The 23,146-nt window shown below is 42.2% G+C and overlaps 1 protein-coding gene across 4 annotated transcripts; it reads left to right on the forward strand.

Annotated features, from left to right (window-relative positions):
- The first annotated feature begins 7,257 nt into the window (after positions 1-7,257).
- Positions 7,258-21,125, forward strand: egln2 (egl-9 family hypoxia-inducible factor 2). Of its 4 annotated transcripts, none has more exons than XM_069668717.1 (6): positions 7,258-7,530; positions 7,919-9,426; positions 17,973-18,092; positions 18,291-18,427; positions 19,381-19,448; positions 19,549-21,125. In XM_069668717.1, the coding sequence occupies exons 2-6, from the start codon at positions 8,167-8,169 to the stop codon at positions 19,599-19,601; spliced, it is 1,638 nt and encodes a 545-aa protein (XP_069524818.1). In that variant the 5' UTR covers positions 7,258-7,530; positions 7,919-8,166; the 3' UTR covers positions 19,602-21,125. The 4 variants fall into 4 exon arrangements, with proteins under 4 accessions (XP_069524818.1, XP_069524817.1, XP_069524819.1 ...); XM_069668716.1 differs by having other exon boundaries at positions 7,941-9,426; XM_069668718.1 differs by having other exon boundaries at positions 7,258-7,526; positions 7,941-9,426.
- Positions 21,126-23,146: the final 2,021 nt, after the last annotated feature.

The following is a 23,146-nucleotide window of genomic DNA, read 5'->3' on the forward strand; positions in this document are numbered from 1 at the left end:
AGGTTCCTGGTTCGAATCTCGGTTCGGTGCGTGGAGTTTGCATGTTCCCCCCCGTGCATGCGTGGGTTACTTCCTCCCAGTCCAAAGACATGCTTGTTAGGTTAATAGGCGACTCTAAAATTGCCTGTAGTTCTGAATGTGAGTTTGAAAGTCCAGGGTGTACCCAGCCTCTCTCCCAATGACAGCTGGGATAGGCTCCAGCCCCCCGCGACCCTGAACAGGATAAGCGGTATAGATAATGGATGGATGGATGGATGGATGTTGTCTCTTGTCTGATTGTGTATTTTTGTCTGTACATAGAGAGCCTTGTAAACCGGAGTCAAATTCCTTGTATGTGAACACATGCTTAGCCAATAAAGCGGATTCTGATTCAGATATTTTTTAAAGGTATGACAGCGTGGAAATCTTAAAACCTGAAGTGATCATAAGTTTGGGTGTGTCATTAGCCTTGTTCTTTCACAGACACTCTGATGCTGTATCCTCTCTGGGTGTTTGTGTGTCTTGAGAGGGAGAGATCCGCGTCGTCAGTGAGGATGAGTGGACGGCCTCTTCCTGAGGGTCTTTTGTCTTTTTCGGCCCGCTGAGACCGGAGAGAGACCACGCCTGTCATACCTGATTGTTTAGTGTGAGGAGCCCAGGGGTCTCTGTATTTGTGTGTGTGTGTGTTGACAGTGGTGTCTTTTACACACAGCCAAATCTTTGATGTGATGCGCAGCCGACCCTCTGGTCGCTCTCACGCCACTGTCCCAACACAATGGGAGGCTGCTGTTTGTATACACACATACACACACCCACACATGCAAGCGAGTGCAGAGGACCTTTCATATTTACAAATGTGTTGTTTTACTTACATATTTGAACATATTCAAAAGTTATATTTATACCAGTTACTTTAAAAAGAAAATCCTTTCTCCCTTTTCAATGTCAATGTCTGTTTGTGTGTTTCCTTTTAATACAGTCAAAGCGTTTGTTTTATCATATTGCGGTGGTAAGACAACACACACACACACACGCACACAGGTTCGATGGGTGTGGTCCAAGCTTCCCAGGATGACGTCCAGGACAAACTATATTTCCTGATGAGGTAAAAGCCTTGGTAAAAGCCTTGGTGCGGGTGCGTGTGTGTGTGTATGGGTGTGTTTGTGTGTCCTTACAGGGAGTAGGTGAACTGTGGCCATGTCTCCTTTGAAACAGTGTGTTTATCTTAAACACAAGCACGTTATCTTGCGTATTCAGGCACCCATGGGTGTGTATCTACATGAATCCAAAAAGTCCAAAGATTAAAACATGACTGATAATTATAAACAGACTTCATCAAGTGTTCAGACATGATGTTTCGATATTGCCAATAAAACTGGTGGAGTTTTTATTATAACAATAATCTGTATAAACACTGAGCGATAAGCAGATTTTCAGTTTTCTATAGTTCCTCTGTTACAAGGCTTAAGTCAGTGAACTCAGATATTAAATGCAGTCATTTACCAAGCCAGCAGTGCAGCAATCATCTCAACCCTTAAAACTATTAGCATGAGTATCAAATAAATCTAGCAACAGTGTCAGCTGAGGCTTGACTCTTTGTTTTGTGTAAACAGGACCTGAGATATCCAGTAACTAGAGCACATTAATGTACAATGTGATGCACACTAAGAAATAATGAACGATGTGCATTAAGTTAAAACTAAACCAATATACCAGTAAGTAATGGCCAATATGGACAATGCACATTGTGTGCATAAAAGCGCAACAAAAAAAGTATATATTCATTTAAGGTATGGTATACTGACATCACATTTTAAACAGGCTAAAAGCAAAACAATTTTAACCCATAGACTGTATAAAAGATGGACGACATGACAGCGCCTGAAAAGTGAAGCCAAAACATCTCTATCGCCCCCTGCTGACTGGCTGCAGTATAGGTCATAAAGCCCACCTCCTCCATGTTAGATGGGGTCAAACTATAACGTCAAAATAAATTTTTCTCAAATATAGCTTCTGTCATCATAGTTATTATCATGCTGATTTACGTCCAAGTGTTCATTTTTTTCAAGTTCAAGTTTTTAATTAGTTATTTGATGCTTGACTGCTCTGTTAACAAATACGGCTCCTGCAGCCGATCTGTTGTGGATTAGCAGACTAGAGGAGGAACAGTGAGAGATGACTAACTAAAACAATCATTGCAGTTACTGATGTTCCCATATCTGTGAACGTTAACCTCAGACCAGCACAAGAAGCTGTTCTGCTGTTAAATACTCTGATGAGTGGGACCTTTGCCATTTTTTGCCAGGGGGGGATTTTGACTTCAAATAAGTACAATGAGGGCAGATGGAGATCCATCCATCATCCATCTTTAGTCATTGTCTTAAACCATCACATTGTAAATCTGTGAGTGTTTAACCTGTTACAGCCACGCTTTAATAAGACATCACATTTCATATAGTGCTATATAATTAAACTGTGTACCGCTGCAACCGTCCTCAGAGCTATTTTAAGAAAGGCTAGCTGCACAGTTGATCCTCCTTTTCCCCTACCTTACCCCTTCACTCACTCTATATCACTTCTGCAGTTTCACTCACACCCTCTTCCTCCTGTCTCTTCGTGCATTTTTGAGTGCTTTTATTTTTCGGCATTGTGTTCTTTTTTAGATTATTTTTTTGCCTTTATTAACAGACAGCAGAAGAGAGACAGGAAACACTGGGAGAAGAGAGTGGGAAATTATATACAGCAAAGGGTCAAGGGCGGGAGTCTAACCTGCGGCCGCCGCGTCGAGGACTGTGGCCTCTGCATATGTGCGCCTGCTCTACCCACTGAGCTAAACCAGCGCCCCTTCTACATTGATCTAATCCCAAAACAAAAGATGCCGACGGTGATAGATTAACATGAGACCTTTTCTGATCTCATGTTCGTGTGTTTTCCAAATTGTTGTTTTTTTCTTCTTTTTTTCCTTTGTGGGCTTTTCTTCTTCTTTTTTCCCATTGTTTTTTTTTTATATATATATATATATCTATGTGTTTTCCTCTTTTTTTTTCTTTGTGGGGTTTTCACTCTTTTTTATTTGTGTTTTTTCTTTTTTTTCGTCATTTATTTCTTTGTGGTTCTATTTTTTATTTGTCTATGTTTTTTTGCTTTTCATGAACACCGCTGCTTTCCCATCTCTGTGTATGCATTTTCTGGAGCTGCCTTACAACCTCTTGTTGCCTAATTCTCTCCTCACATCCTGTTTTCCCACTTTTTCATAAATAAAATTACATCTACAGCTGTCTATTTTTAAGCTGTCATCTGACTTGCATGATATCAGTCATTTTGCATTGTCATGCATCCAACAGCAGCAGACATTTCATTCTTAATCCTGCTTGCACATGTTTAAATGTGCAAAACTCCATACTATACTATATGTATATTTGCAATGATCTATTCATAGAACGTAAGCTAAATGGGCTGGCGCGGTACACATAAGAAAATGCTATAAAACAGTCAGAGCACACACGGTTTTTGGCCGAATGCAAAGTACAAAGTAACCCAGTCTACTAACAGGCCTCAAGTGTCAATTAACTCTTTTTTATCCTCTGCTTGATTCCTGTGCCGTCCACAGAAAAGAGGAAAGAGAGAGATAGAGGAGGAGGAGGAGGAGGAGGAGGAGATGTGTATACGTGCAGATCTGCACTGGTCTGTGTTACACAGTGTGGGGGATTCCAGCCAGCTGCGTTGGGAGCGCTGACCTTGGCAAAGAGAACACTGTTTTTCAGTCTCTGGAACAAACAAGCGTTGGATACAAGTGTCAAGTGGTCGGCAGACAAATGATTTACTGACATTAATTAAAGGAGAGACGTTACTGCTTAGTAAGGCCATGCATGAATACAAGATAAGACATTAAAACAAACTTGAAAATGGTTAATAAATGCACATATGTTCTTTTTTTTAAGCGTATTTCATTATGTAAACCGCATGTTTTGTAAGTTATTTCAAGGTGAAATAGCATAATGTTCGCACCCAACAGGATACAGGATGGGAAGCTGTCGGGGTTATTTAATGTTGCAGGTGTGTGAGCGTGTTGTTTTTTCCTTTAATTATGGGACGGCTTTCCTTCTGATCTTCTGGTACACGGAGCCTTGATTTATTTTAAGGACGTGTGTTCTTTCTGATTTCAAACACATTGTTGGAGCCTATAGATCACACGCTAATGGATTGAGCATGTGTGTGCATGTATGCGTGCGTTATATCACAACCTACAGTGTGTGCCTGCTTAAGTTGCAGGCCGGACTTTTGCAGGACTGTTGATGCAGATTCTCAATGACTGATCTTTCTTACAGTAATATCTGATTGATCAGTGTTCGGACAAACCTTGTTCCCTTATTTGTTCACCATTTGTTGAGATTAACATTAGGCCTATACTGAAGGACAATCTGCCTCTCAGTCACACCAAACTTCCTGGTCACATCTTGTTTTCCCAAATAACAGCAATAAAAAGGTATCACACCACACATCGGCCACAATAAAGCATTCAGTGCAGGCTGCACATCTTTGATGATAGATCCAGGGCTGCAATAAAATGACCGTTGACCTTTATAAGGTAGAATTGCACAATGATTGCAGCTTTCATTACGTTACCTGATGTAGTCATGTGACAAATTTGCTGAGATGATTTACAGAAATATGATGCAATGCTCACAGATTAAACATTTCCCATACTAGCTGCCTATTTCCTGAAGCCAAGGAGTCTGTTATTCTTCACATTAGTCATAAGATATCTGTTACCGTGTCTCACAAACAGCCCAAACCAAATAAAACATACAAGGAGTTACTTAAATTACATAAAAATGACTCATAATGTTACTTGTAGACACATTTTCACTGGTATTTTTCCATAATCATGTGTTACATGTGCATATATTCTGTTCTGTTCTGTTAACAGCCTTGTTCTAAAGTCCCCTGCTGTTATATTATCAAGTTAGAATCTTGACAAGAAGAGGATTTTCCTACTACCCAGATGCAACTATTTATTGGTACAGTAAGTTGTATTTTGATCTCAGACAGCAAAGTTTTCTTTGCTCGGCTGAGTTCAACGACTTGTCGAGCAGGTGGTCAGACGCAATCGATCCAAAAGTCTGACAAGTCGGTATAAACCTCAATGTCTTTAACCCCATCTTCTCTTCAGCATGTCTTTTATTCCTCTTCACACATAAACCTTCTTAGATTTAGATTAGACAATGTATAGCACTCTCCTGTGTTAAGGGCCTAGACATAAAGCTACAGTCAGCAGCCAGTTTGTAGCTTGGCACAAAAACTGGAAACATGGGTAAACAGCTAGCCTAGTTCTGTCAGCAGCTGACAAATTCTTCTATACCAGCATCTCTGAAGCTCCCTGATTAACAAGTTTATTCATTTGTAGAAGTATCATGTTTAAGAGTGTGTTTCAGAGTTGAGTGGAGTTACTTCCTTGAGTCTCCACTTCCAGGCAGCCTCACAGTAATAACACGACTCCATCAGAGTCATGTCAGACTCTTGGCAAGGAAGCGAAAGAGTATTTCTCAAAAGGTCAAACTATTTCTTTGTCAATCTTTTCCTCTTAAAGTAACTCAGAGTGCTTTTACATAAATAATATAATGTTACAGTATATGTAGTATTATACCTTTACCTGCCTGTGAATGCTTTGTTTGTAGTATGTTGTGAAGTCTTGTTGCCTTGTTGTGGGTGATTCGTTATGCTGATGATACTGCCCTCTCATTCTACATTTTAATTAATGTTCTCCTGTGTGTACGTACATTACCATAGCCTGCATACTTGCATTCATAGCACCTGATGACATGGCTGCTCTCCAGGTCCAAGTAAAGGCCGACACACGGCTGCACTGGACGCAACAGATGGATGTGGCATGCCAGTGTTGTGTCAATACACTCTGTCCCTAATCCCTCAGGGTGAGGCACTAATCCAGCACCCTAACCCCAGGCCTGGCCTTCTAACAGCACATTACCTCACTTCCTCCTGCTGCACAAATTGATAGGTCAACAATAACGTATAAGGGACGCAGAGTTCAGCAGACTGTGTTTTAGTGCTGCGGACATCATGGGTTTAGCAACAGATACATCAGAACGCACTTAACACTGAAATGGCACAAAGGGTGGACTCTCACTGTCCTCCTTACTGCTAATTTGATTTTTTCAATCTTTAATATTCAGTTTATGTATTTCTTTGTTCTTTTAAAGCTCCTGCGAGGAGTTTTTATCTGGTAATGAAACAGACTGAAATTAATTCTGATAACTCTATATGCAGAAGCAAACCAGACCATTAGTGACAAGATTGATTATTTCTATATAGTTATTTTTAATGCCTGAAACCATTGATGGGGGTTGGTGTCAGATGAAGTGATTAACTACACACTGCCTTTAATTACATTTGTTTACATTTTCCAGGGCAGAAATTTAAAGTGAGTGATACATATGACTGTTAAAGAAAGCAGGATGCGATTTTGTGTAAAATAAAACGCCACTTCAGCATGTACAGGACAAAATCAGCAAAGAGATAAGAGGTACGGCTTTGTCCACAGGGGGCGCCAAAATCAACACAAACCTAAAGTTCCTCACAGGAGCTTTAAGTACTATTTGAAGGTAATTGTATTAACCCTAAATATTCCCGTTTAATGCTATGTTGTAATTCTACTGTTTCATTTGAGAGCTTTACTATTAACCAAACAGGTGAAGATTTTGCATATAAAACATGATCCATTTATAAAATATGATACATTATTAAACTACTCAGCTGTATGCAATTAAAATTGGCTCCACCTGGATATTGAAATATTTACAAATTCAGTTATAGGCTACATGCATTTGGAATAGTGCTGTTCTGCTTTATACTTTTATGTTGAACAATCAAGCACGTGTTTACTTTAATAGTATTTGTTGTAGGGAACTGCACTGCAGAGGCACTTTATTTTATAGGGATATTGATGTTAATGTATGTTAAATTACAAAAAGTAGCCCAAAAAGGCCTAAATGAATGATTAAGAAACCCTACATAGGCGAAATGCGTCACGATATCTGTCCATAGCCTACCTTTATTGCTACAGAATCATGGTGCTAGCAGTCTTTTAATTTTGTTAGCCTATATCTCGGTGTCTGTCAGTGCAGTTGAAGGTCGGTCGTATAGTAAGTGCTCACATGGCCTGTATGCATGTACGTAAATGACAGGAGGGAGTGGATAGAGAGAGAGAAAGCTGGCTCTGGGAGGAGGAGCGGGAGGTGGGGGAGGCAGACACAGAGTGGGGGCACTCGCCGACACACACAGAGAGCAGCACTTTTTTTGGAGATTGAGGGGACCTTGTGTGGCTTCGAGCGTCCCCCCTCCGTCCCCCGGCAGAGTTTAATGTGTCAGGCCGTCGCTGGTCGCCATCGGCCCGCGAGAAATTATTTATAACCGACACGAAAATTGGAAGGGACGAACACACACGAGCGAGACAATCCCGGAAATAACATGCGTACTCTCAGCCTGTCACGTACGCTCACTGAGGATTTGCATTGCTGTAGGCTGCCGTAGGTAAGCTCAGGCAGTGGACTGTTTACTCTCCGTTAGGGGCAATTGAAATGACTTTATAATGCTAGAGGTGAATATTAGATGTATTTAAAGCAGTGAAATGTGTGATTCAAGTGTTTTGAGGAGGGAACTAGTCACAGAGCTTATAAAAAACGAAATATAAGTATTTGATTGGATGTTTCAAAGCAGTTGAATATGGATTCTGATTTAAGAAGCATATGAGTTTCATTACAAGTTCATCATTTCACAGTAAAATTCTGTAAGTTAAAGTGACTGTCTGGTATTTCCCCCTATATTTGATGTTTTTAGTAGGCCTATATAAATCCTGTTTAACAGTTTGTTGCACCATATGTGACAAGCAGTCTTCACTGTGCTATTAATAGTCCTAAAGTATCTCGTTTTACTCTCCACAGAAACACAGTCACAACATGTTTTTAAGACGGATTCAAACATATAATACGCAGTTAATGAGGATTAAATGAGACTACAGGGTGAAATTAAAGCCAACAGAAGAAGACTTGGATATGAAACTTCTAGTAGCTGTGGTAAAGATCCTCTCCATCACAGAAAACAGTGGCTCAGCTAGAAAATGAAGCGAGGACGTGAGCTACGTGCGCATCCAGCACATGACGAGATGAAATGGAGAGCTTGGGACACACGGACCTTTTAAATCCAAGCTCTGCCCGCGGGTCTGTCGCTGTTTCACCCTCGCAGGAGAGAAGGACGAGCGGGAAGCAGCTCGTCTGCGGAGCGGCAGAGATTCACCACACGTACCGAGCGGACATGGGGCTCAACGGCTTTTGCGCGGCGCCGGTTGGAAGTCCAACGGCCGCGGAGTTACTCGCCGGTCTGGCCTCTCAGACCGACTCCCCCGCTATAACAACCCCGACGAAGGAGTCCAAAACCGGCGTCCCTCTCTACAACGGCGGAGTGGTGTCCCCATCTGCCACCGTGGAGGGTAGCCACGCGGGCGTTTTGGCTCACACGCCAAACGGTTACCCAGCAGATATGAAGGGGGTGGCGGGGGTAGCAGGAAGCATTATGTACCCCCTCACTAGCAGAGCCTGTCTGACTGAGAACGGGGACTGGACAGCTCATGAGAAGTGCCCTTTAGGTGTGAGGAGGATCAATGGGGACCTGAAAGCCAGGCAGGTTCAACAGCAGAAACGGAGAGGTGGGGAGAACCGGGACATGGGGTCAGTAACTGTAAATGGTCTTATGACAGGGTCACTGGGTTTAGGAACATCTGTAGACCTGGTTTTTGCTCTGGGAGACTCAGACTTTAAGCGGAGGCGATTAGCAGATGGAAGTGTCGCACACAAGTCTTCAGAGACCTCAAGAGTGGCCCGGGCAGTCGCCCCACTAACACCCACAGCCAACTGCAGTTCCCAAAGCAACCAAATGACTTTAAATCATGTGCACTGTGTCACTCCCCAATCCCCCTTTACTAACCAGCACAATGGACACAATATGACCTCCCCAGGACCACCAGCAGCCCCCAGCCAGACCTCCCCCATCGAGGCTAACTGCATCCCGACCCCACCTCCTCCCACAGAGGCTGGCTGGTCCGCGGAGCGCATAGCACAGCAGTACATCGTCCCCTGCATAAAATACTACGGCATCTGTGTGAAGGACAACTTCCTGGGTCCTCAGCTGGGCGACATGGTCCTGGAGGAGGTGGAGGTCTTAAATCGCAGTGGGAAATTCCGGGGAGGGCAGCTGGTGAGCCAGAAGAGCATCCCGTCTCGGAGCATCCGGGGCGACCAGATTGCCTGGGTGGAGGGACGGGAGCCTGGGTGCCAGAGCATCGGGGCGCTGATGGCTCACATCGATGAGGCCGTCATGTACAGTGCTGCCAATGGACAGCTGGGGGACTGTGTCATCAACGGACGCACAAAGGTGAGCGGGTGAGGTCGGGCGGGGTCAGAGGTTATGTTTCTGTCTACAAACCAGAGAAAATAGAGGCTACAAAGAGTCAGTCAGATGACTTCATTACAACTTAGGCAAGTGGTTTGTTGAGTCATGTCTCAGCTGCTCTAATGCTGACATGCAGGCAGGAAAACACACACACACTAAAGAAGGAGGGCAAGCTGAGAGACAGGTAGGATGTCAGGATGAGCCCTGCTGTGTATCCGGTACATGTGAGCTTTATAAGGGGGGCTGCGGGTTAACCCCCCTCCCCTTAACTGACCTTGTGCTGTGGCTTAGGCGTGCCTAAGTTTATCTCTGTCCCTGCCTTCATACCAGTGTGGTACTCAGATGGAAAAAAGAAAACTCTGGGGCTGTATCTCGTCTGCCATCGCTGTATCTCTGCCTTTGAAGACGACCTTTTTATCACTACTTTCACTGCTTTTTTGTTTGTTTGTTTCCACTATGTCATGTCTCATTTCACGCGAGTCCACTGTGTTTTCTTTATTTTCTTGTGTGATACGGTTTTCTTCACTATTGATGTTCTTTAAATGCCATAAACAGATACCAGACCACTTAAGATAGGACTAAACACCCTGTAACTGTTTAAACTCCTCTTTGTCCTAGTCAACAGCTGGCTCAGCGGGCAGTCCTTCCTCTGTCCTGCACACAATGTCCACAGCTATGTGCAGGACAGATATCCTCCTTCTCCCCCTCCCTCCCTCCTGCCTTTAGTGACACAGTCCTGACTTGTCTGAGCCAGGTTATGTCAACTTCCAACTTCAATCTATTTGTACAGTCGCCAATCTTTACCAAAGCTTTGCCCTGTATCACGGAAAAATGGCGCAATCGAACATTCAGATTAAGTTACTTGATTCAGTCTTTCCACCGCTCTGTGTCCTGTATCTATCATTGTATTTTCCCTTATCAGTTAGTTAACCATTACATGCCAGTCTAGACGGTTACTCAATATGTTCTCCGTGTTTCAGCAGGCCTCATGTTTAGTTAAGATATACAGTGTTATCCAAATATAAGTATAACAATGTTTTACTCTCAGAAGAGGAAAGGTTAAGATGTGTCAAATTGTCCTAATGTGCAAAGTTTAATCTCGGAGAGCCCCTTGTTTGGGCATAATTCACTACAGCAGCCTTTGCTCTATTAAATATGGGCTGACTGGGCTGCTTTCAGTCAAAGTCATGCCCCCTCTGTGCCAAAATGACAATGAAAACAGGAAAGTGAATTGACTATAGTGGAACTGTTGAGCTAGCTTGCCTGCATGACTCGCCTCAACTTTGAATCTGCAGTTTAGAGTGAAAAATGTTCTGAACTTTTGCCCGCAAACAATGTCTCATATAGAAACCCTCTTTATATCACTTTGAGCAACACTTCCTGTCTTGCCTGATGTGGATTTAATCGGTGAAATCAACAACACATCAAAGCCGTCAACTCAGTAATCTGCTTGTTTAAGAGTTTATTCGGGGGTTGCCAGATTTGCATTGATAGATGCCTTTTTCTTTAAGCATGTGTGTCTACCATAAGTTATTCTCTTTTTATGCATGGTGATGCTGCTTTTTTTTATGCCAACTGTTCCTAAACCATATCTCCCCTTTTGCCCTTAGTAAATTAAAAAGACAGTTCAATGCCGGGCAGCACAAAATGTCCTGCCTGGGTGTTCCCGTAGAGGAGACAGCTTAGCATCAAATACAATGATGGAGTGTGCAGGAGAGGGAGAGGAAGTGATAGGAAAAGAAAAGAGGAGGATCAGGGAGGAGTACATCCAGACAGAAGGTCACTGCGTCTTTTCCGTCCTCCTCTTTGTGTGGCGACATTGCTCCTTAAAACCTCATTTTATTCTCATTGCTTCACTTTATTTCTTTTGTTTCTATTTTACTCTTTCCCTTTCCCCTGTCCTTTACGTCACCCGCTCTCTCGTTCATCTTATCAACCCCCTTGTTTAGTACTTGGACAAAATATTTCCTTGCAGTTACCTTGGTAACAGGCCCATACAGAGTCGGGCTCTGTGCAAAAGAGATGGAGGGAGGGTTATATCTCTGTACTCTGAGTCCCGTTAGTCAGCAGGAGTCAGGTTCTGCTGCCTGTAAGACGTACAGTAGGAAGGATTACAGTGGTAACAATGGAGAGGTAATTCAGTTAATACAGTGGAGGGTGAAGGTGGGAAAGTATGGTATTTAAGGGGAGAGACACAACTCAGCACGGGGAAGGAGACACGTGAAGGGGGAGGGCAAAGACGGGAAGTGTAAGGAGTGGGAGGAAAGAGGGAGAGAAGGGGCGATGCAGCAGAAGCATCAGTGTGAAAGTCTGCTGCTGCAGCGTGTCCTCAGATGCCCCTCCTCGAGCTCAGCAGTGCCATCATGCAGGCAGGAGCGAGACGTCATCCGCTCACACGCACAATGCAGCTGCAGAGCTCACAGCGAGCCTGTTCGCAGGGATGGAGAGGCAGACAGATTCGGGAATAATGTAATCTCTTTTCTGTCATAATCATAACCAGTGAACATTTGCTTCTGAGGTGCTGATGATTACATCATTTGTGGTGCAGTATCACACATGTTGTTTAAAATGCAGCTCAATATAGCCGTCAACATGCTGTTCTCAGATGTTTTTTAGTAAAGGTAGTGATATTCCATCGTTCCATTTTGGATGTATTAGATCTGAAAAAATGGAATTATAAATAATTATAAAAAACAATAATGGAGCTATGACTGCTTAGACTGACTTCCATTTGTCAGCTAAAGCTAGCTTGTTTAGTAAACTGCGTCTGTAATTCAAGGTAACTGTGATAGGAGTTAGCGAACACTAAGTCATTAAACCTTTACAGTCTGTACATTAGCTTGCTCATTGGCTAGTTAATAGGCTAAGCTAACATGCCAGGTTTGGTGTGTGCAGACACTAATTCCTGCTACTTAACGCTAATAATTCAATAACATTTTAATGGCATTTAAATCAGTAAAGTAGTAGCAACAATGTAGCTAAGACTTCTTGTACAGACTTCAAGTTATCAGCTAAAACTAGCTTGTTTAGCAAGCTGCATTTGTAATTTAAGGTAACTTTGATAGGGGTTAGCGAACGCTTAGTCATTAAACCTTCACAGTCTATGCATTAGCTTGCTCGTTGGCTAGTTAACAAGCTAAGCACAGATACTAATTCCTGCTGCTTAATGCTAATAATTCAATAACATTTTAATGGCATTTAAATCAGTAAAGTAGTAGCAACAATGTAGCTAAGACTTCTTAGACTGACTTCCATTTGTCAGCTAAAGCTAGCTTCTTTAGCAAGCTGCATTTGTAATTTAAGCTAACTGTGATAGGGGTTAGCAAACGCTTAGTCATTTGACCTTCACAGTCCATGCATTAGCTTGCTCGTTGGCTAGTTAACAAGCTAAGCACAGATACTAATTCCTGCTAATTGATGCTAATATTTCAATAACATTTAATGGATTTTAAATCAGTAAAATAGTAGCATCAGTGTAGCTAACACTTCTTGGACAGACTTCAAGTTATTAGCTAAAGCTGGCATGGTTAATGGATGGATTTTTTTAAGCAAAAAAAACACCTGTCTCTAACTCACTGTAAAATAAATATCTTAACTTTAAATTCTTGTCAAGTAAAACAGGCAAAGTAATAAATAGATAAACCAAACATGGTTCACATCTCTTAAGGATTTGGTCCTTTTTACCTCATTTTACTTTTGACATAATATTTATTCCCATTATGTTTTGTTGTTAGCGTATGTCAAAACAAACATACTGTATGTGCGTCAAATGAAGCATTAGTGATAAAGCATTTTGCCTAAATGCATGCACTCCAACCCACAAAAACACACACATCCTCCTTCTCTCCATGCTAACGTTTTGTGGTGACTCATACATACACAATGAGCACAATTGAGGCCATAGCAGGACTGACTCATTGACTCATAGCGGCTAAGCACATTTTCCCACTCTTTTAATGTTCACATTAAAAATACCAGACATGATATAAATACAAGATGGCCGTTGAATATTTGATCATGTCTCTAATTCTAACGTCTTGACCTCATGAGAAGAGCCGGTTATGGTGCCTTCGACAAATACGGCAACAGCCAAAAACAGCCAAAAGAGCCAAAACTTGCAAGTACGTTCTTTTTCTGTTGTACACGCACTACCATATTATGGATGTTACAGAAACCATTTCCAATCTATGGAAGCAGATACAGGGAGGTGAATCTAGCTGAATAATGGGCCATGATATGAACCAGGAAGTAGGGCACAGATATAAACTGGGAGTGACAAAGCAGTTCATCGTAATTCAGTTAAACTTCCCCTCTGACTTTTATCCCCCTTCTCCTTTCTCAAATCCAGTCGGGCAGCAGCTATTAATAAAATCTGATCATGATTTATCTCATGCCCTGTGTCAGCCGGGCGGCTGGTGAGTAATCAGCTGTGGAAATAGAGTAAAATGGCCGTGCTGCTTGGCGGTTAGTGAGTCAACTGGTATCAGCCAGAGATGGCAAACATCTGTCGTGCTGAAGTATCCTTCATCGAGACCCTGGCCCACTCCCAACGTTCACCCTCAGTGACTCACAGACTTTAATTTGTGTCTCTGATAGTCAACATTGGCAAGAAGGAATGGCTGAAGGAGCCTGTTTAAACACACTTTTTTAGTTTGCGAGTTTGCGGTGTTTGCACGGACATTTGTTTCCATCTGCGGCCCTTGTTTTTGTGTTGAAAAAGGAGCACTAAACTCGGCACACTTTACATGCTTTAATGTAGAGTGTAAGAGCTTTCCGTGTCCTCATGCAGCCTTTGCACACTCTTGCAGTTTGCTGATCATGCAGACAGTGTTAATTAAAGTCTGTTCGGATTCAGTGCTAAAGGTTTTATGAGGATACCCCGCCCTATATTCCTGCCAGCCTGTAGTTGATCCTGCTATCGTCTGTCATGTCCCGCAACCGTCTTCTTTTACTCTGAACTTTGCAAATATAAAAGTAGCACACGCTATTTTTTTAGCACCAAAAGCGACCCCTGGCTTCATGTTATAATTTGAGGTGTTTAAATTGCTACTGAAAGATAGAAAATTGCATTTCCCTAATTAATAATAAATATGTCTGGTATCTAGATTGTCCGACCATGCATCTAGTGACCCACAAATAAAGAGCCAGTTTAAATTAAAAGTGTCTCGACTGCAGGACCATTCATAGATTCTTTTTAAAGCTTAGCACAGTCCTCACACCACACTAAAGGGAGCTCAGCCCAGCAAAAGACCACACGGCCTTTATAACAGGGACATCTAAATGTAGCATCCAGCATGTTATATTAAACAGCCTTTAGCTTACAGCCACCTTATTACAGTCTTACTAAAGTTTCAAATTACACATCTACTTCTAGTTTTATTCCCTGCTCTTCATACATTTGTTCTTCCGCTCACTCCTGACAAGCAGTAATGGTGGTATTTCTACAAGCTTATCTAGCCCCCCTCCCCTCCTCACCCCTCTCTCTCCACCATCATTCCTCTTATCACAATATACGTGCAGGATTGGAGTTTTTTTTTTCCAGCTCAGAACAGCTTGTTCCCCTCTCTGGCCCGCCCGTGCGGCCCTCACCTCTGCAGCACAGGTACCTTACCTGCGATGCCATTAGGCCATTAATGAGTGTGCAGGGGAGACGCTGCCAATTAGACCTCAGCTTGCCGTTGGCTCAGATCTCTGCAGTGATGAAGAGCGAGGAGGGCAGAAATGACGGATAGGATCAGGACGTGCAGTGTCACGCTGTGTGTGTGTGTGTGTGTGAAAGGTTCTGACAGAAGAACCTGTTTGTGTGTATGAGACTGGTTGAACGCAAGTGTTTGGGGGTTAGTTTAGACTCAAAACACAACCCTCAATAACATGACTGCTTTATTTAAGCTGTGACGCAGACATTGTGTTTGTGTGTGTGATGTGTTTATGCTGCAGGCCTGGGCTGAGCTGTCTGCTGGGGAATATTATACGTTAATTGTGTTTAATTACAGCATTTAACGCTGTTGCCAGATTGAAAAACTTCCTTGAACTCAGATAAAAGATTAAGAAGTTGTTTGTTGAGCAGTACGATATGAGCATGGACATCTGTATCTTCACCTTTTTATAAAGAAATAAAGTTCTTGTCTGCCTGAGAGGGTATCTGTTGTTACAAGACAGAGAATCAGGTGTTATCAGTTTGGTACAAGATCTGCAACAGCAGGTCGTATGTTAACTTGACACTGACAGCAGTGCGCTAAGAGCAGAGGATTTTCTGTAGGAATGTTTCCTGTTGTGCTGAGTTGCGAGTCTTGCATTGTTCTAAAGCACCATGTCCTGTCATTTGTAATTCTTGTCAGGTGATGAATTGGTGTTTTGGAAAAATATGGTCATTTCTGGTTAAGAAACAACAATACTAATTTGACATTGTTTACAGTCATGTTTGCTCACTAGCATTCCTCTTCTTCCACCACCGTTGGTACCGTGGAGTAATGTGAAAGTCAAGACTGTCTATCATGTCGCCTGCAACACGTGTCGGCATGTTTGATCCTGCATTGCTAAATAGGGCTGCTTGGGATCCGAAACTCCACTGCATACCCTAACCCACCTCCACACTGAGCTGGTAAGGTCTGGCTGAACCCATTATAAAGTTTGTTTCTTTTAAAGGGGGGGCATTGTTCTCATTTCAAGCTTCATATTTCACTCTGTGATACCTGTGGAGTAGCTTAGCATAATTTACAGTTTAAAAAACTGGTGCTCTGTGCAGGCCCTCATACAGCCTCTGTCTGAAACGACTCAGTCAGCTCTGTCCCTTTAAGAAACCCTGTCCCCTACAAGCCCACTTTCTTCTGATTGGCCAGCTCTCCGAAGCCTGCTGAGGCTGCACTTTGTGACGTAAGAAAGTGCAGCATATAGAAAAAACTGTGTGAAACTTGGCGTTCACAGCAGACTGAGCTGAGAAGCCTGGGGATTACTCCAACAGACTTTTACCTACAGATTTGAAACTTCACCCACATTTAGTCTGGACATCCAACATTGTGACATTATATATATGTCTTAAAATGTGAAACAGCTTAATACCCTCTCTAAAAAGAAATCAACAGTAACAGCAGCACGGCAATGTGTCAATGGTCGCTTTGCAAAATAGTGCTGAGGGGGAAATATTTGTACTTATGGCGCAAAGCCCTGGTTTTAAAATGGCTATATGCCAGCCAAAGAAAACACACTATACAACATAAAAAGACTTATGTGTGTAAGGATAAAAATCAGTCTTAATCTCTCTAATTAAAAATATTATATGTAATTGGAATGGAATAATATTACAAATGTTTGCCAGAGTTAAAGAAACCTTCTCTCCCTCAGTCTTAATCACCCAGTCATCATCAGTTATAACAAATGACTCCAAATCACATTTGGATTACATTAATGTTCCTAATGATCCTTATGTCCATACACACATACTTCTCATTTTCTGTGTGTGTATATTTGTAATGTTCATTTGGACACAGCAGGTCTGTTTGTCAGTTGGAGCCCGGAGCAAAAGGTCCGGAGGTTAATGAGCTCTGACTGCGAGCGTTGGTCGGTAATGAGAGCTGACAATGACAGCTTAACAGAGTCAGACACAGTCAGCGCAGCTCACTGGGCTGTGAGTGAGCAGGCAAACGCGGAATGAGGAGGAGGAGGAAAAGGAGGGCAACTCGTACTCTGACCCAACTCCTGACACACAAAACCCACAAACACTTTATTTGACTTTTACAAACAACGCACCGACAGGTGTGTTTGTCTTAGAAATCTATGCGAGCGTTGATTTCCTCGGGGTTAAGACTCTCACACGATAGCGCAGGGGCTTAAATGATAGCGTCAGGCAAGTTAAATCGATACTGCAGCGGAGCAGAACCGGTTAGTGGTGAACGATAGTGTCCCAGAACGGAGCTGAAGATATGCAGGGACTTTTTTCTTCCCATTCAGAGCAAAATATTTCAACACAGTGACAGTATCTTCCTTTGTAGTCTGCCTGGAGAGATAACAGAGAAGTCATAAGTCAACGTGCTGCCAGCTAACATCCCCTACTGATGCCAGTCAGTGTGTGAATCAGCTGAAAGTTGTTCCTGCAGCGTGGACAGAAAGTTTGGAAACTATCTGCCGACTCCAGCCTGAAACATGAGCACTTCCCTGTGCCTCAGACTGATGTGTCATAGTGACACAAGCTCAGCTCATTTTCACTGCTGCAGTGCATGTATAGTCACATGGTCCTGTAGTGGCCTTGGCTTCCACTGAAGAGCTCTTACGCGGGTCTTAGTTTCCCTCGGAGTCCCCAGAGAAAGCAGCGCGCTGCTGCTTCACAGCCTCACAAGCGAGGACGTCAAGCAGGGGAAATACCAGCGGGAGTATCCATTGTTTGAACCTGGATACTCTATCTGCAGGTCATTATGTAGCAGGGAACAGATGAACTTTGACACATTTCTCTGCTCGTTCTCGTGACTGTTTGTGCCCCTCACATTAAATGGACACAAATGCAAAACTAACAATCCTCCTCCTTCTGTTTTCAGGCCATGGTCGCCTGTTATCCAGGGAACGGGGCAGGCTATGTCCGCCATGTCGACAACCCTAACGGCGACGGCCGCTGCATCACCTGTATCTACTATCTCAACAAGAATTGGGACGTCAAGGTACATTTATAAGAGAGTTAATGAGAATCATCACAACATAATGTATCTCCAGTGAAGTCAAAAGACAGCACCTCTAAAATATGCATCTGGTATCAAAACACTTGGAACTCTTTGGCCTTTCAGTTTGACTTTTTTAAGATCATTTGTTCTTTTGTTTGTGGTTAAATTTGACTGTGTTTGTGCTTTGTTTGTTTGTAGAAACAAGGAGGGCTGCTGCAGATCTACCCTGAAGGCAAAAATGTGGTAGCCAACATCGAGCCTCTGTTTGACCGGCTGCTCATCTTCTGGTCTGACCGCAGGAACCCACACGAAGTCAAGCCAGCCTACGCCACTCGGTTAGTATTTCTAAAACGTAGCGGGGTCTCGTACGGGCAGTGCTTGCACAACGTCCACACAAACTCGTACAAAGTAATGCCAGGATTTTGATACAGAGATGAGGCACACTGATTTGTACATCTTGCATACTTTAGTACATGCTAAACTGTAAATAAAATGTTGATTATGCTGCATTTATTAAAGAGTATCTGCATCATATAGCACACTTTGCACCAAAAACAAAGGCAGAATTCTTTTGTATTTTTATATATAAGCCCAGAAGGATACAAAGCACAACGATGCACGCATCTTGTAGCTTTCCGCCTCTCTTTCCTTGTTCCTGCTCTCCTCAAGTCAATAACTTTCTCAGGGATATTTGCCCTCTATTGAAGTTAAATCAGACAGAAATACAAAAATACTGAGTAGACAACCATAGAAAGAAACCAGGATCCACATTTTTGATGCTCATATAAGATAGACAGACTTAGTCTCTTGTAAGCGCTTGCACACATGCGGTTATTTACATCATAGCACCAAACCGTCGTGTCCATTGAGAGGCCCGTGACACACTCTCCTCTCCTCACTTCTCCTCTCGTCTCCATCTGACTGCTGGGGGGGGGTCGAGGTGGAGCCGGAGGCAGGAAGTATGTGTTTCCTGAGGGGGTCGGCGGGAGGGAGAGGGGAGGAAGGTTCGATTGCAGGACTCGTGCTGGAGAGGCAACAGACATGAGAGACAGGAATAAACAACACAGCCCCACAGGAGAGGAGGCTAGAAACTGAGGAAATTAACCCTCTGCTACCCCGGACAGTCTGCTGTTCACACAATAGGACGTGTTAGACCTGCTATTTTCGTGTTCTTTTGTCTCTGTGCGTCAAAAATGTATGCTAGTAGTGTAACAGCATGCTTATATATGGTACAGATAAGTGCTTGTATTTGTTTTATTAACATCTCTTTGTCCTTATTGTCTTGTAGCTATGCCATCACAGTCTGGTACTTTGATGCCAAAGAGAGAGCTGAAGCTAAAGAGAAGTACAGATTGGGTAAGCTTCTTTACTTTTCTCTATCACCTCTGGTTTTATTTAGCACCACTTATAACTGTATGCGACTAACATGCCCTTTCTCTATTGCTTGTGTCCATAGCAACAGGACAGAAAGGTGTTCAAGTGCCTGTCACTCAAAACAGCAGGACATAAATCTCATCTAATCACCGGAGAGCTTCTGAAAGTGTTATGTGCCTTCCCGAACAGCTAATGGACGTCGTGATCATAAAGGGAGACGCGTTAAACTGTCGCTCAACGCAGCCTCCGCTGTCAGACTCGCGTCACAGGCTGTGATGTCATGATTTCCTGCCGTGTGATTGGGCTGCTGATGAAAGACATGGCAGATAGAGAGCACAGAGGACCGGATTGTTTGGAAAAGGAGGATCTTGATTTTGTGTCGAGGTGGCAAAAGAAGAAGAAGAAGAAACTGACTTTGACGTCTCAGTGAAACATGTATGAAGACAACTAACTGAAAAAAAACAGACTTTTTGAGTTAATTTTGTTGCGATTTTGCTTCTGCAGTTGTCGTGATGTCTTGAGAAATCATTGTTTTACACTGCTCTAGTGACCTTTTTCGATTCAAACACGAGGAGCATAAATGACGAATCAGTGGACTGACGGTGGGAAAAGTGGAGCAGAAATCCCCTTAGTCCCCTCGTCTGTGATGTGGTCCCCTTGTCTCATGATGTGGGCGAGTGTGTGTGAGTCAGTGTGAAGACAGAGGCACAGAGAAGACACAGCATCAAGTGATTGTCTGCCATGATACAGGGAAAGTTGCGTTCAGTCAGTCCTGGCTCTAAAGCACTAAACCGACGCATTACAGGGAAATACTTACAACTTGCATGAGGACAATTCTATTGTATTTTTACACTATATACACACACTAGACAGCATTACAATAATACCCAAGAGTAAAACAATTGTTTTTGTTTTATGTTAGTGTGACAAAATCCGGCATGGACCATTGTTTTTTTGTTTTTTTGGGTAGTTGCGAACTTTTTTAAAACTGCACTTAAGTACACAAAGCTTTTCTATATAACGGATGTAAAGTGCTCTCTGTGTGACTGAAATACACGGCTCACACGTGAGACAAGAGGCAAGCTGTCTTCCGGTGACGGGGTCAAAAGCAGGGTGTGATGAAACAGTGTGTTTTATGTGTTGGCGAATACGTGTGTGTGTTTCTTACCTGTTCTTAACAAGATGGAAACCGTGTGTATCACAGCCAGTTTGGAAACTGTCAGACAAACCTTGTGCCCAAACATACACACACATACATACGTACGCACACATGCCTGTACACTTTACAGTATAAAGCACAGAGATAAGCATACACTGTATGTGAACTGCAGGATCAAACTACTTCCTGCTCATGTGTGGGATTGAGTGTCTGTGTGTAAATGTGTACTTGCACATGAAGATGTACATTGTCTCAAAGAGGGTTGCAGGTATTGTCTCGGTGTATGTTCAGATTGGTTAAAGAGAAGGTTATTTTTAAAAAGCACTTTATTGTTTCAATTGCCATGCGTGAATGATAGAGAAAATATAACAATATTGTAGATTAATGCCTTTATGCTGTGGATAATATGGTCATTCAAATGCAATAGAAACTAAAACAATGAGAACAAATGAAAATTGTTTGCCTATTTTCTTTTTTTAATTCCAGAGTATTTAATTAAACCTGTCTGTTTTCATACATGAAGAATTTGTAGTTGATTTATAGGGGGAAAAAAGTCTTAGCTTAGCTGAATCCCACTTTTATGCAGCCAGGAAGATGCGACCAAGAGAGTGGCACCAGGCACATTTGCATAATTAAATACAATAAGTCAGTCAGAAGTTTTCAGTTATAAGTGAACCATTTCAGTTTCAATCATCTATTGTGAAAGAGTGTACATTTGTACAGTACATATCCAGTGTGGGCATATCCATATCCGGTCTCCACAGTCGTCTGTTTCGTCGTGAAAAGAACATTCGAAAGGAGCCTGCATTGTCTCAAGATCTAAGTCTATTAAAACTCGATTAGGTTAAATAATGGAAAATTTTCCCACAACCAAGCTCTGCATTACAGTCTATCAACTGAGTTCCTGGTTCATGAAAGGTTTATAACATTTCCTGATACAAATGCAGCTTTAGTTTTGTCTCATGCTAATCAGTGTTTCTGTTTTAGTATCAAAAGTTTAGATGATGCTAAACAATAGGACATCCTGGCAATGCAGTGTTGAATTCTCTGCCCAAACAGTTGAGATCACACTCAAGACCATGTGAGCCTAACGACCCATCAACACCAGGGGGTAATAAGGACTCTCAGTGATATGAGGCCACAGCTCGGGTTTACGACTCACCCTTGATTACACATCTATAGCATACTAATGACCTACAGAGGCTTATATTTATAGCTCCATCCACAAGTAAGTTTAGAACTGAAGAAGCCTTTCGGATGAGAGGTGAAACGTCTTCAAGAACTTCAACCAAGCCCAGCTGCCTTTTGGATTAAGTTTAGAATTACCATGACCTGGATGACTGACATAAACGATAGGACATTTCCACTTAATCATTATTGTAAGAGTGTTACAAACATAGCACAGTAAATAGATAATTTTAAGAATAGGGGACATGCTTTAAGTAGGCTTATACAAATACAGAAATATTTAGCTTCAAGTGAAAATACGAGAGTCCCCCAGCTCCTGATAAATATAGTTTATGGACATCAAAGCTGCATTTACACAATTCTGGTCACTAGGGGGCAGAAAAGCGACAAATTACGCTGACCGATAAGCTGCCCCTAAATACATTTGCCATTTACCAATACATTGTTTAGCTAGCGCTAACTTGTTTAGCTAGTGCTCTCACCTATTTACTCATCCAACCAGCCCGGAGAAACATTATTATCCCATTATTATAATCCTATTGGAGTCGTCTTTTTGGGACATCTGACGAATGTAAGTAAAATTGTACTCTTGTTTTATCTTTGTTTTGGTCTGCGCCAACATATATGGTTCCTCCACCTCTTAGCTCATATTTCAACTTTTGAGATATGCTACCTAGTTGCTAACCAAGTTTTGTAAGCTAATTGGTGCTGTGCAGGTTAGCTGTAAGCAGAGTGGGTATAACATTTGACGCAGGATGAGCAGCAGACTGAACCTTGAATTTGCAGGCTGTGAAAAGCCAAATTAATAAACTTAAGATGCTAAAAACATAGCTACATTAGGTGACTGTGGGTTTGTCACCACTGAAATGTCACCCCACATGAGGCTAATGAACAGTCTACTGAAACAATAAATCAGTGAAACGGATAGTACTTTAACAGTAAATGGGTTGTTACTAATTAAGCTAATTAGTATCTTAAAATAATTTATAAAGCAAAAATTGGTTGTCATCAATTTAAATCAAAAGACTGGACTTTTCATCTTACAAAACAATACATTTTTAGTTCTCTGGTAAGGCTTTGAGAATTTGCAGTGTCCAGTTTCACCATACCAAAATATTTCCTCATTACTTATAGTCACTTTATGTTTCTATAAAAAAAGTAAATCTTTTTGGACTTTGGGACGATAAATAACATGCCTAGTCATTTCACTGTATTTAATAGATACACAAATGTGGGGACATACACAATCACAAGCACACACAGTGGAAAGATTTGACATGCAAGTCACTCAACACAGCACACTGCCAAAATAAATAGTCTGTCAAAACGCATT

The sequence above is a fragment of the Semicossyphus pulcher genome, unplaced genomic scaffold (assembly GCF_022749685.1).
Source record: "Semicossyphus pulcher isolate SPU_LCO1_2020_fin unplaced genomic scaffold, fSemPul1.0.p SCAF_19, whole genome shotgun sequence".
NCBI lineage: Eukaryota > Metazoa > Chordata > Actinopteri > Labriformes > Labridae > Semicossyphus > Semicossyphus pulcher.

Bases quoted from the DNA above. Each gene is read 5' to 3' on its own strand.
- egln2 (XM_069668717.1), top strand. From the start codon at position 8,167: ATGGAGAGCTTGGGACACACGGACCTTTTAAATCCAAGCTCTGCCCGC. The intron at 18,093-18,290 runs GTACATTTATAA...GTTTGTTTGTAG, and splicing joins ACAAGAATTGGGACGTCAAG to AAACAAGGAGGGCTGCTGCA. The intron at 19,449-19,548 runs GTAAGCTTCTTT...TTGTGTCCATAG, and splicing joins TAAAGAGAAGTACAGATTGG to CAACAGGACAGAAAGGTGTT.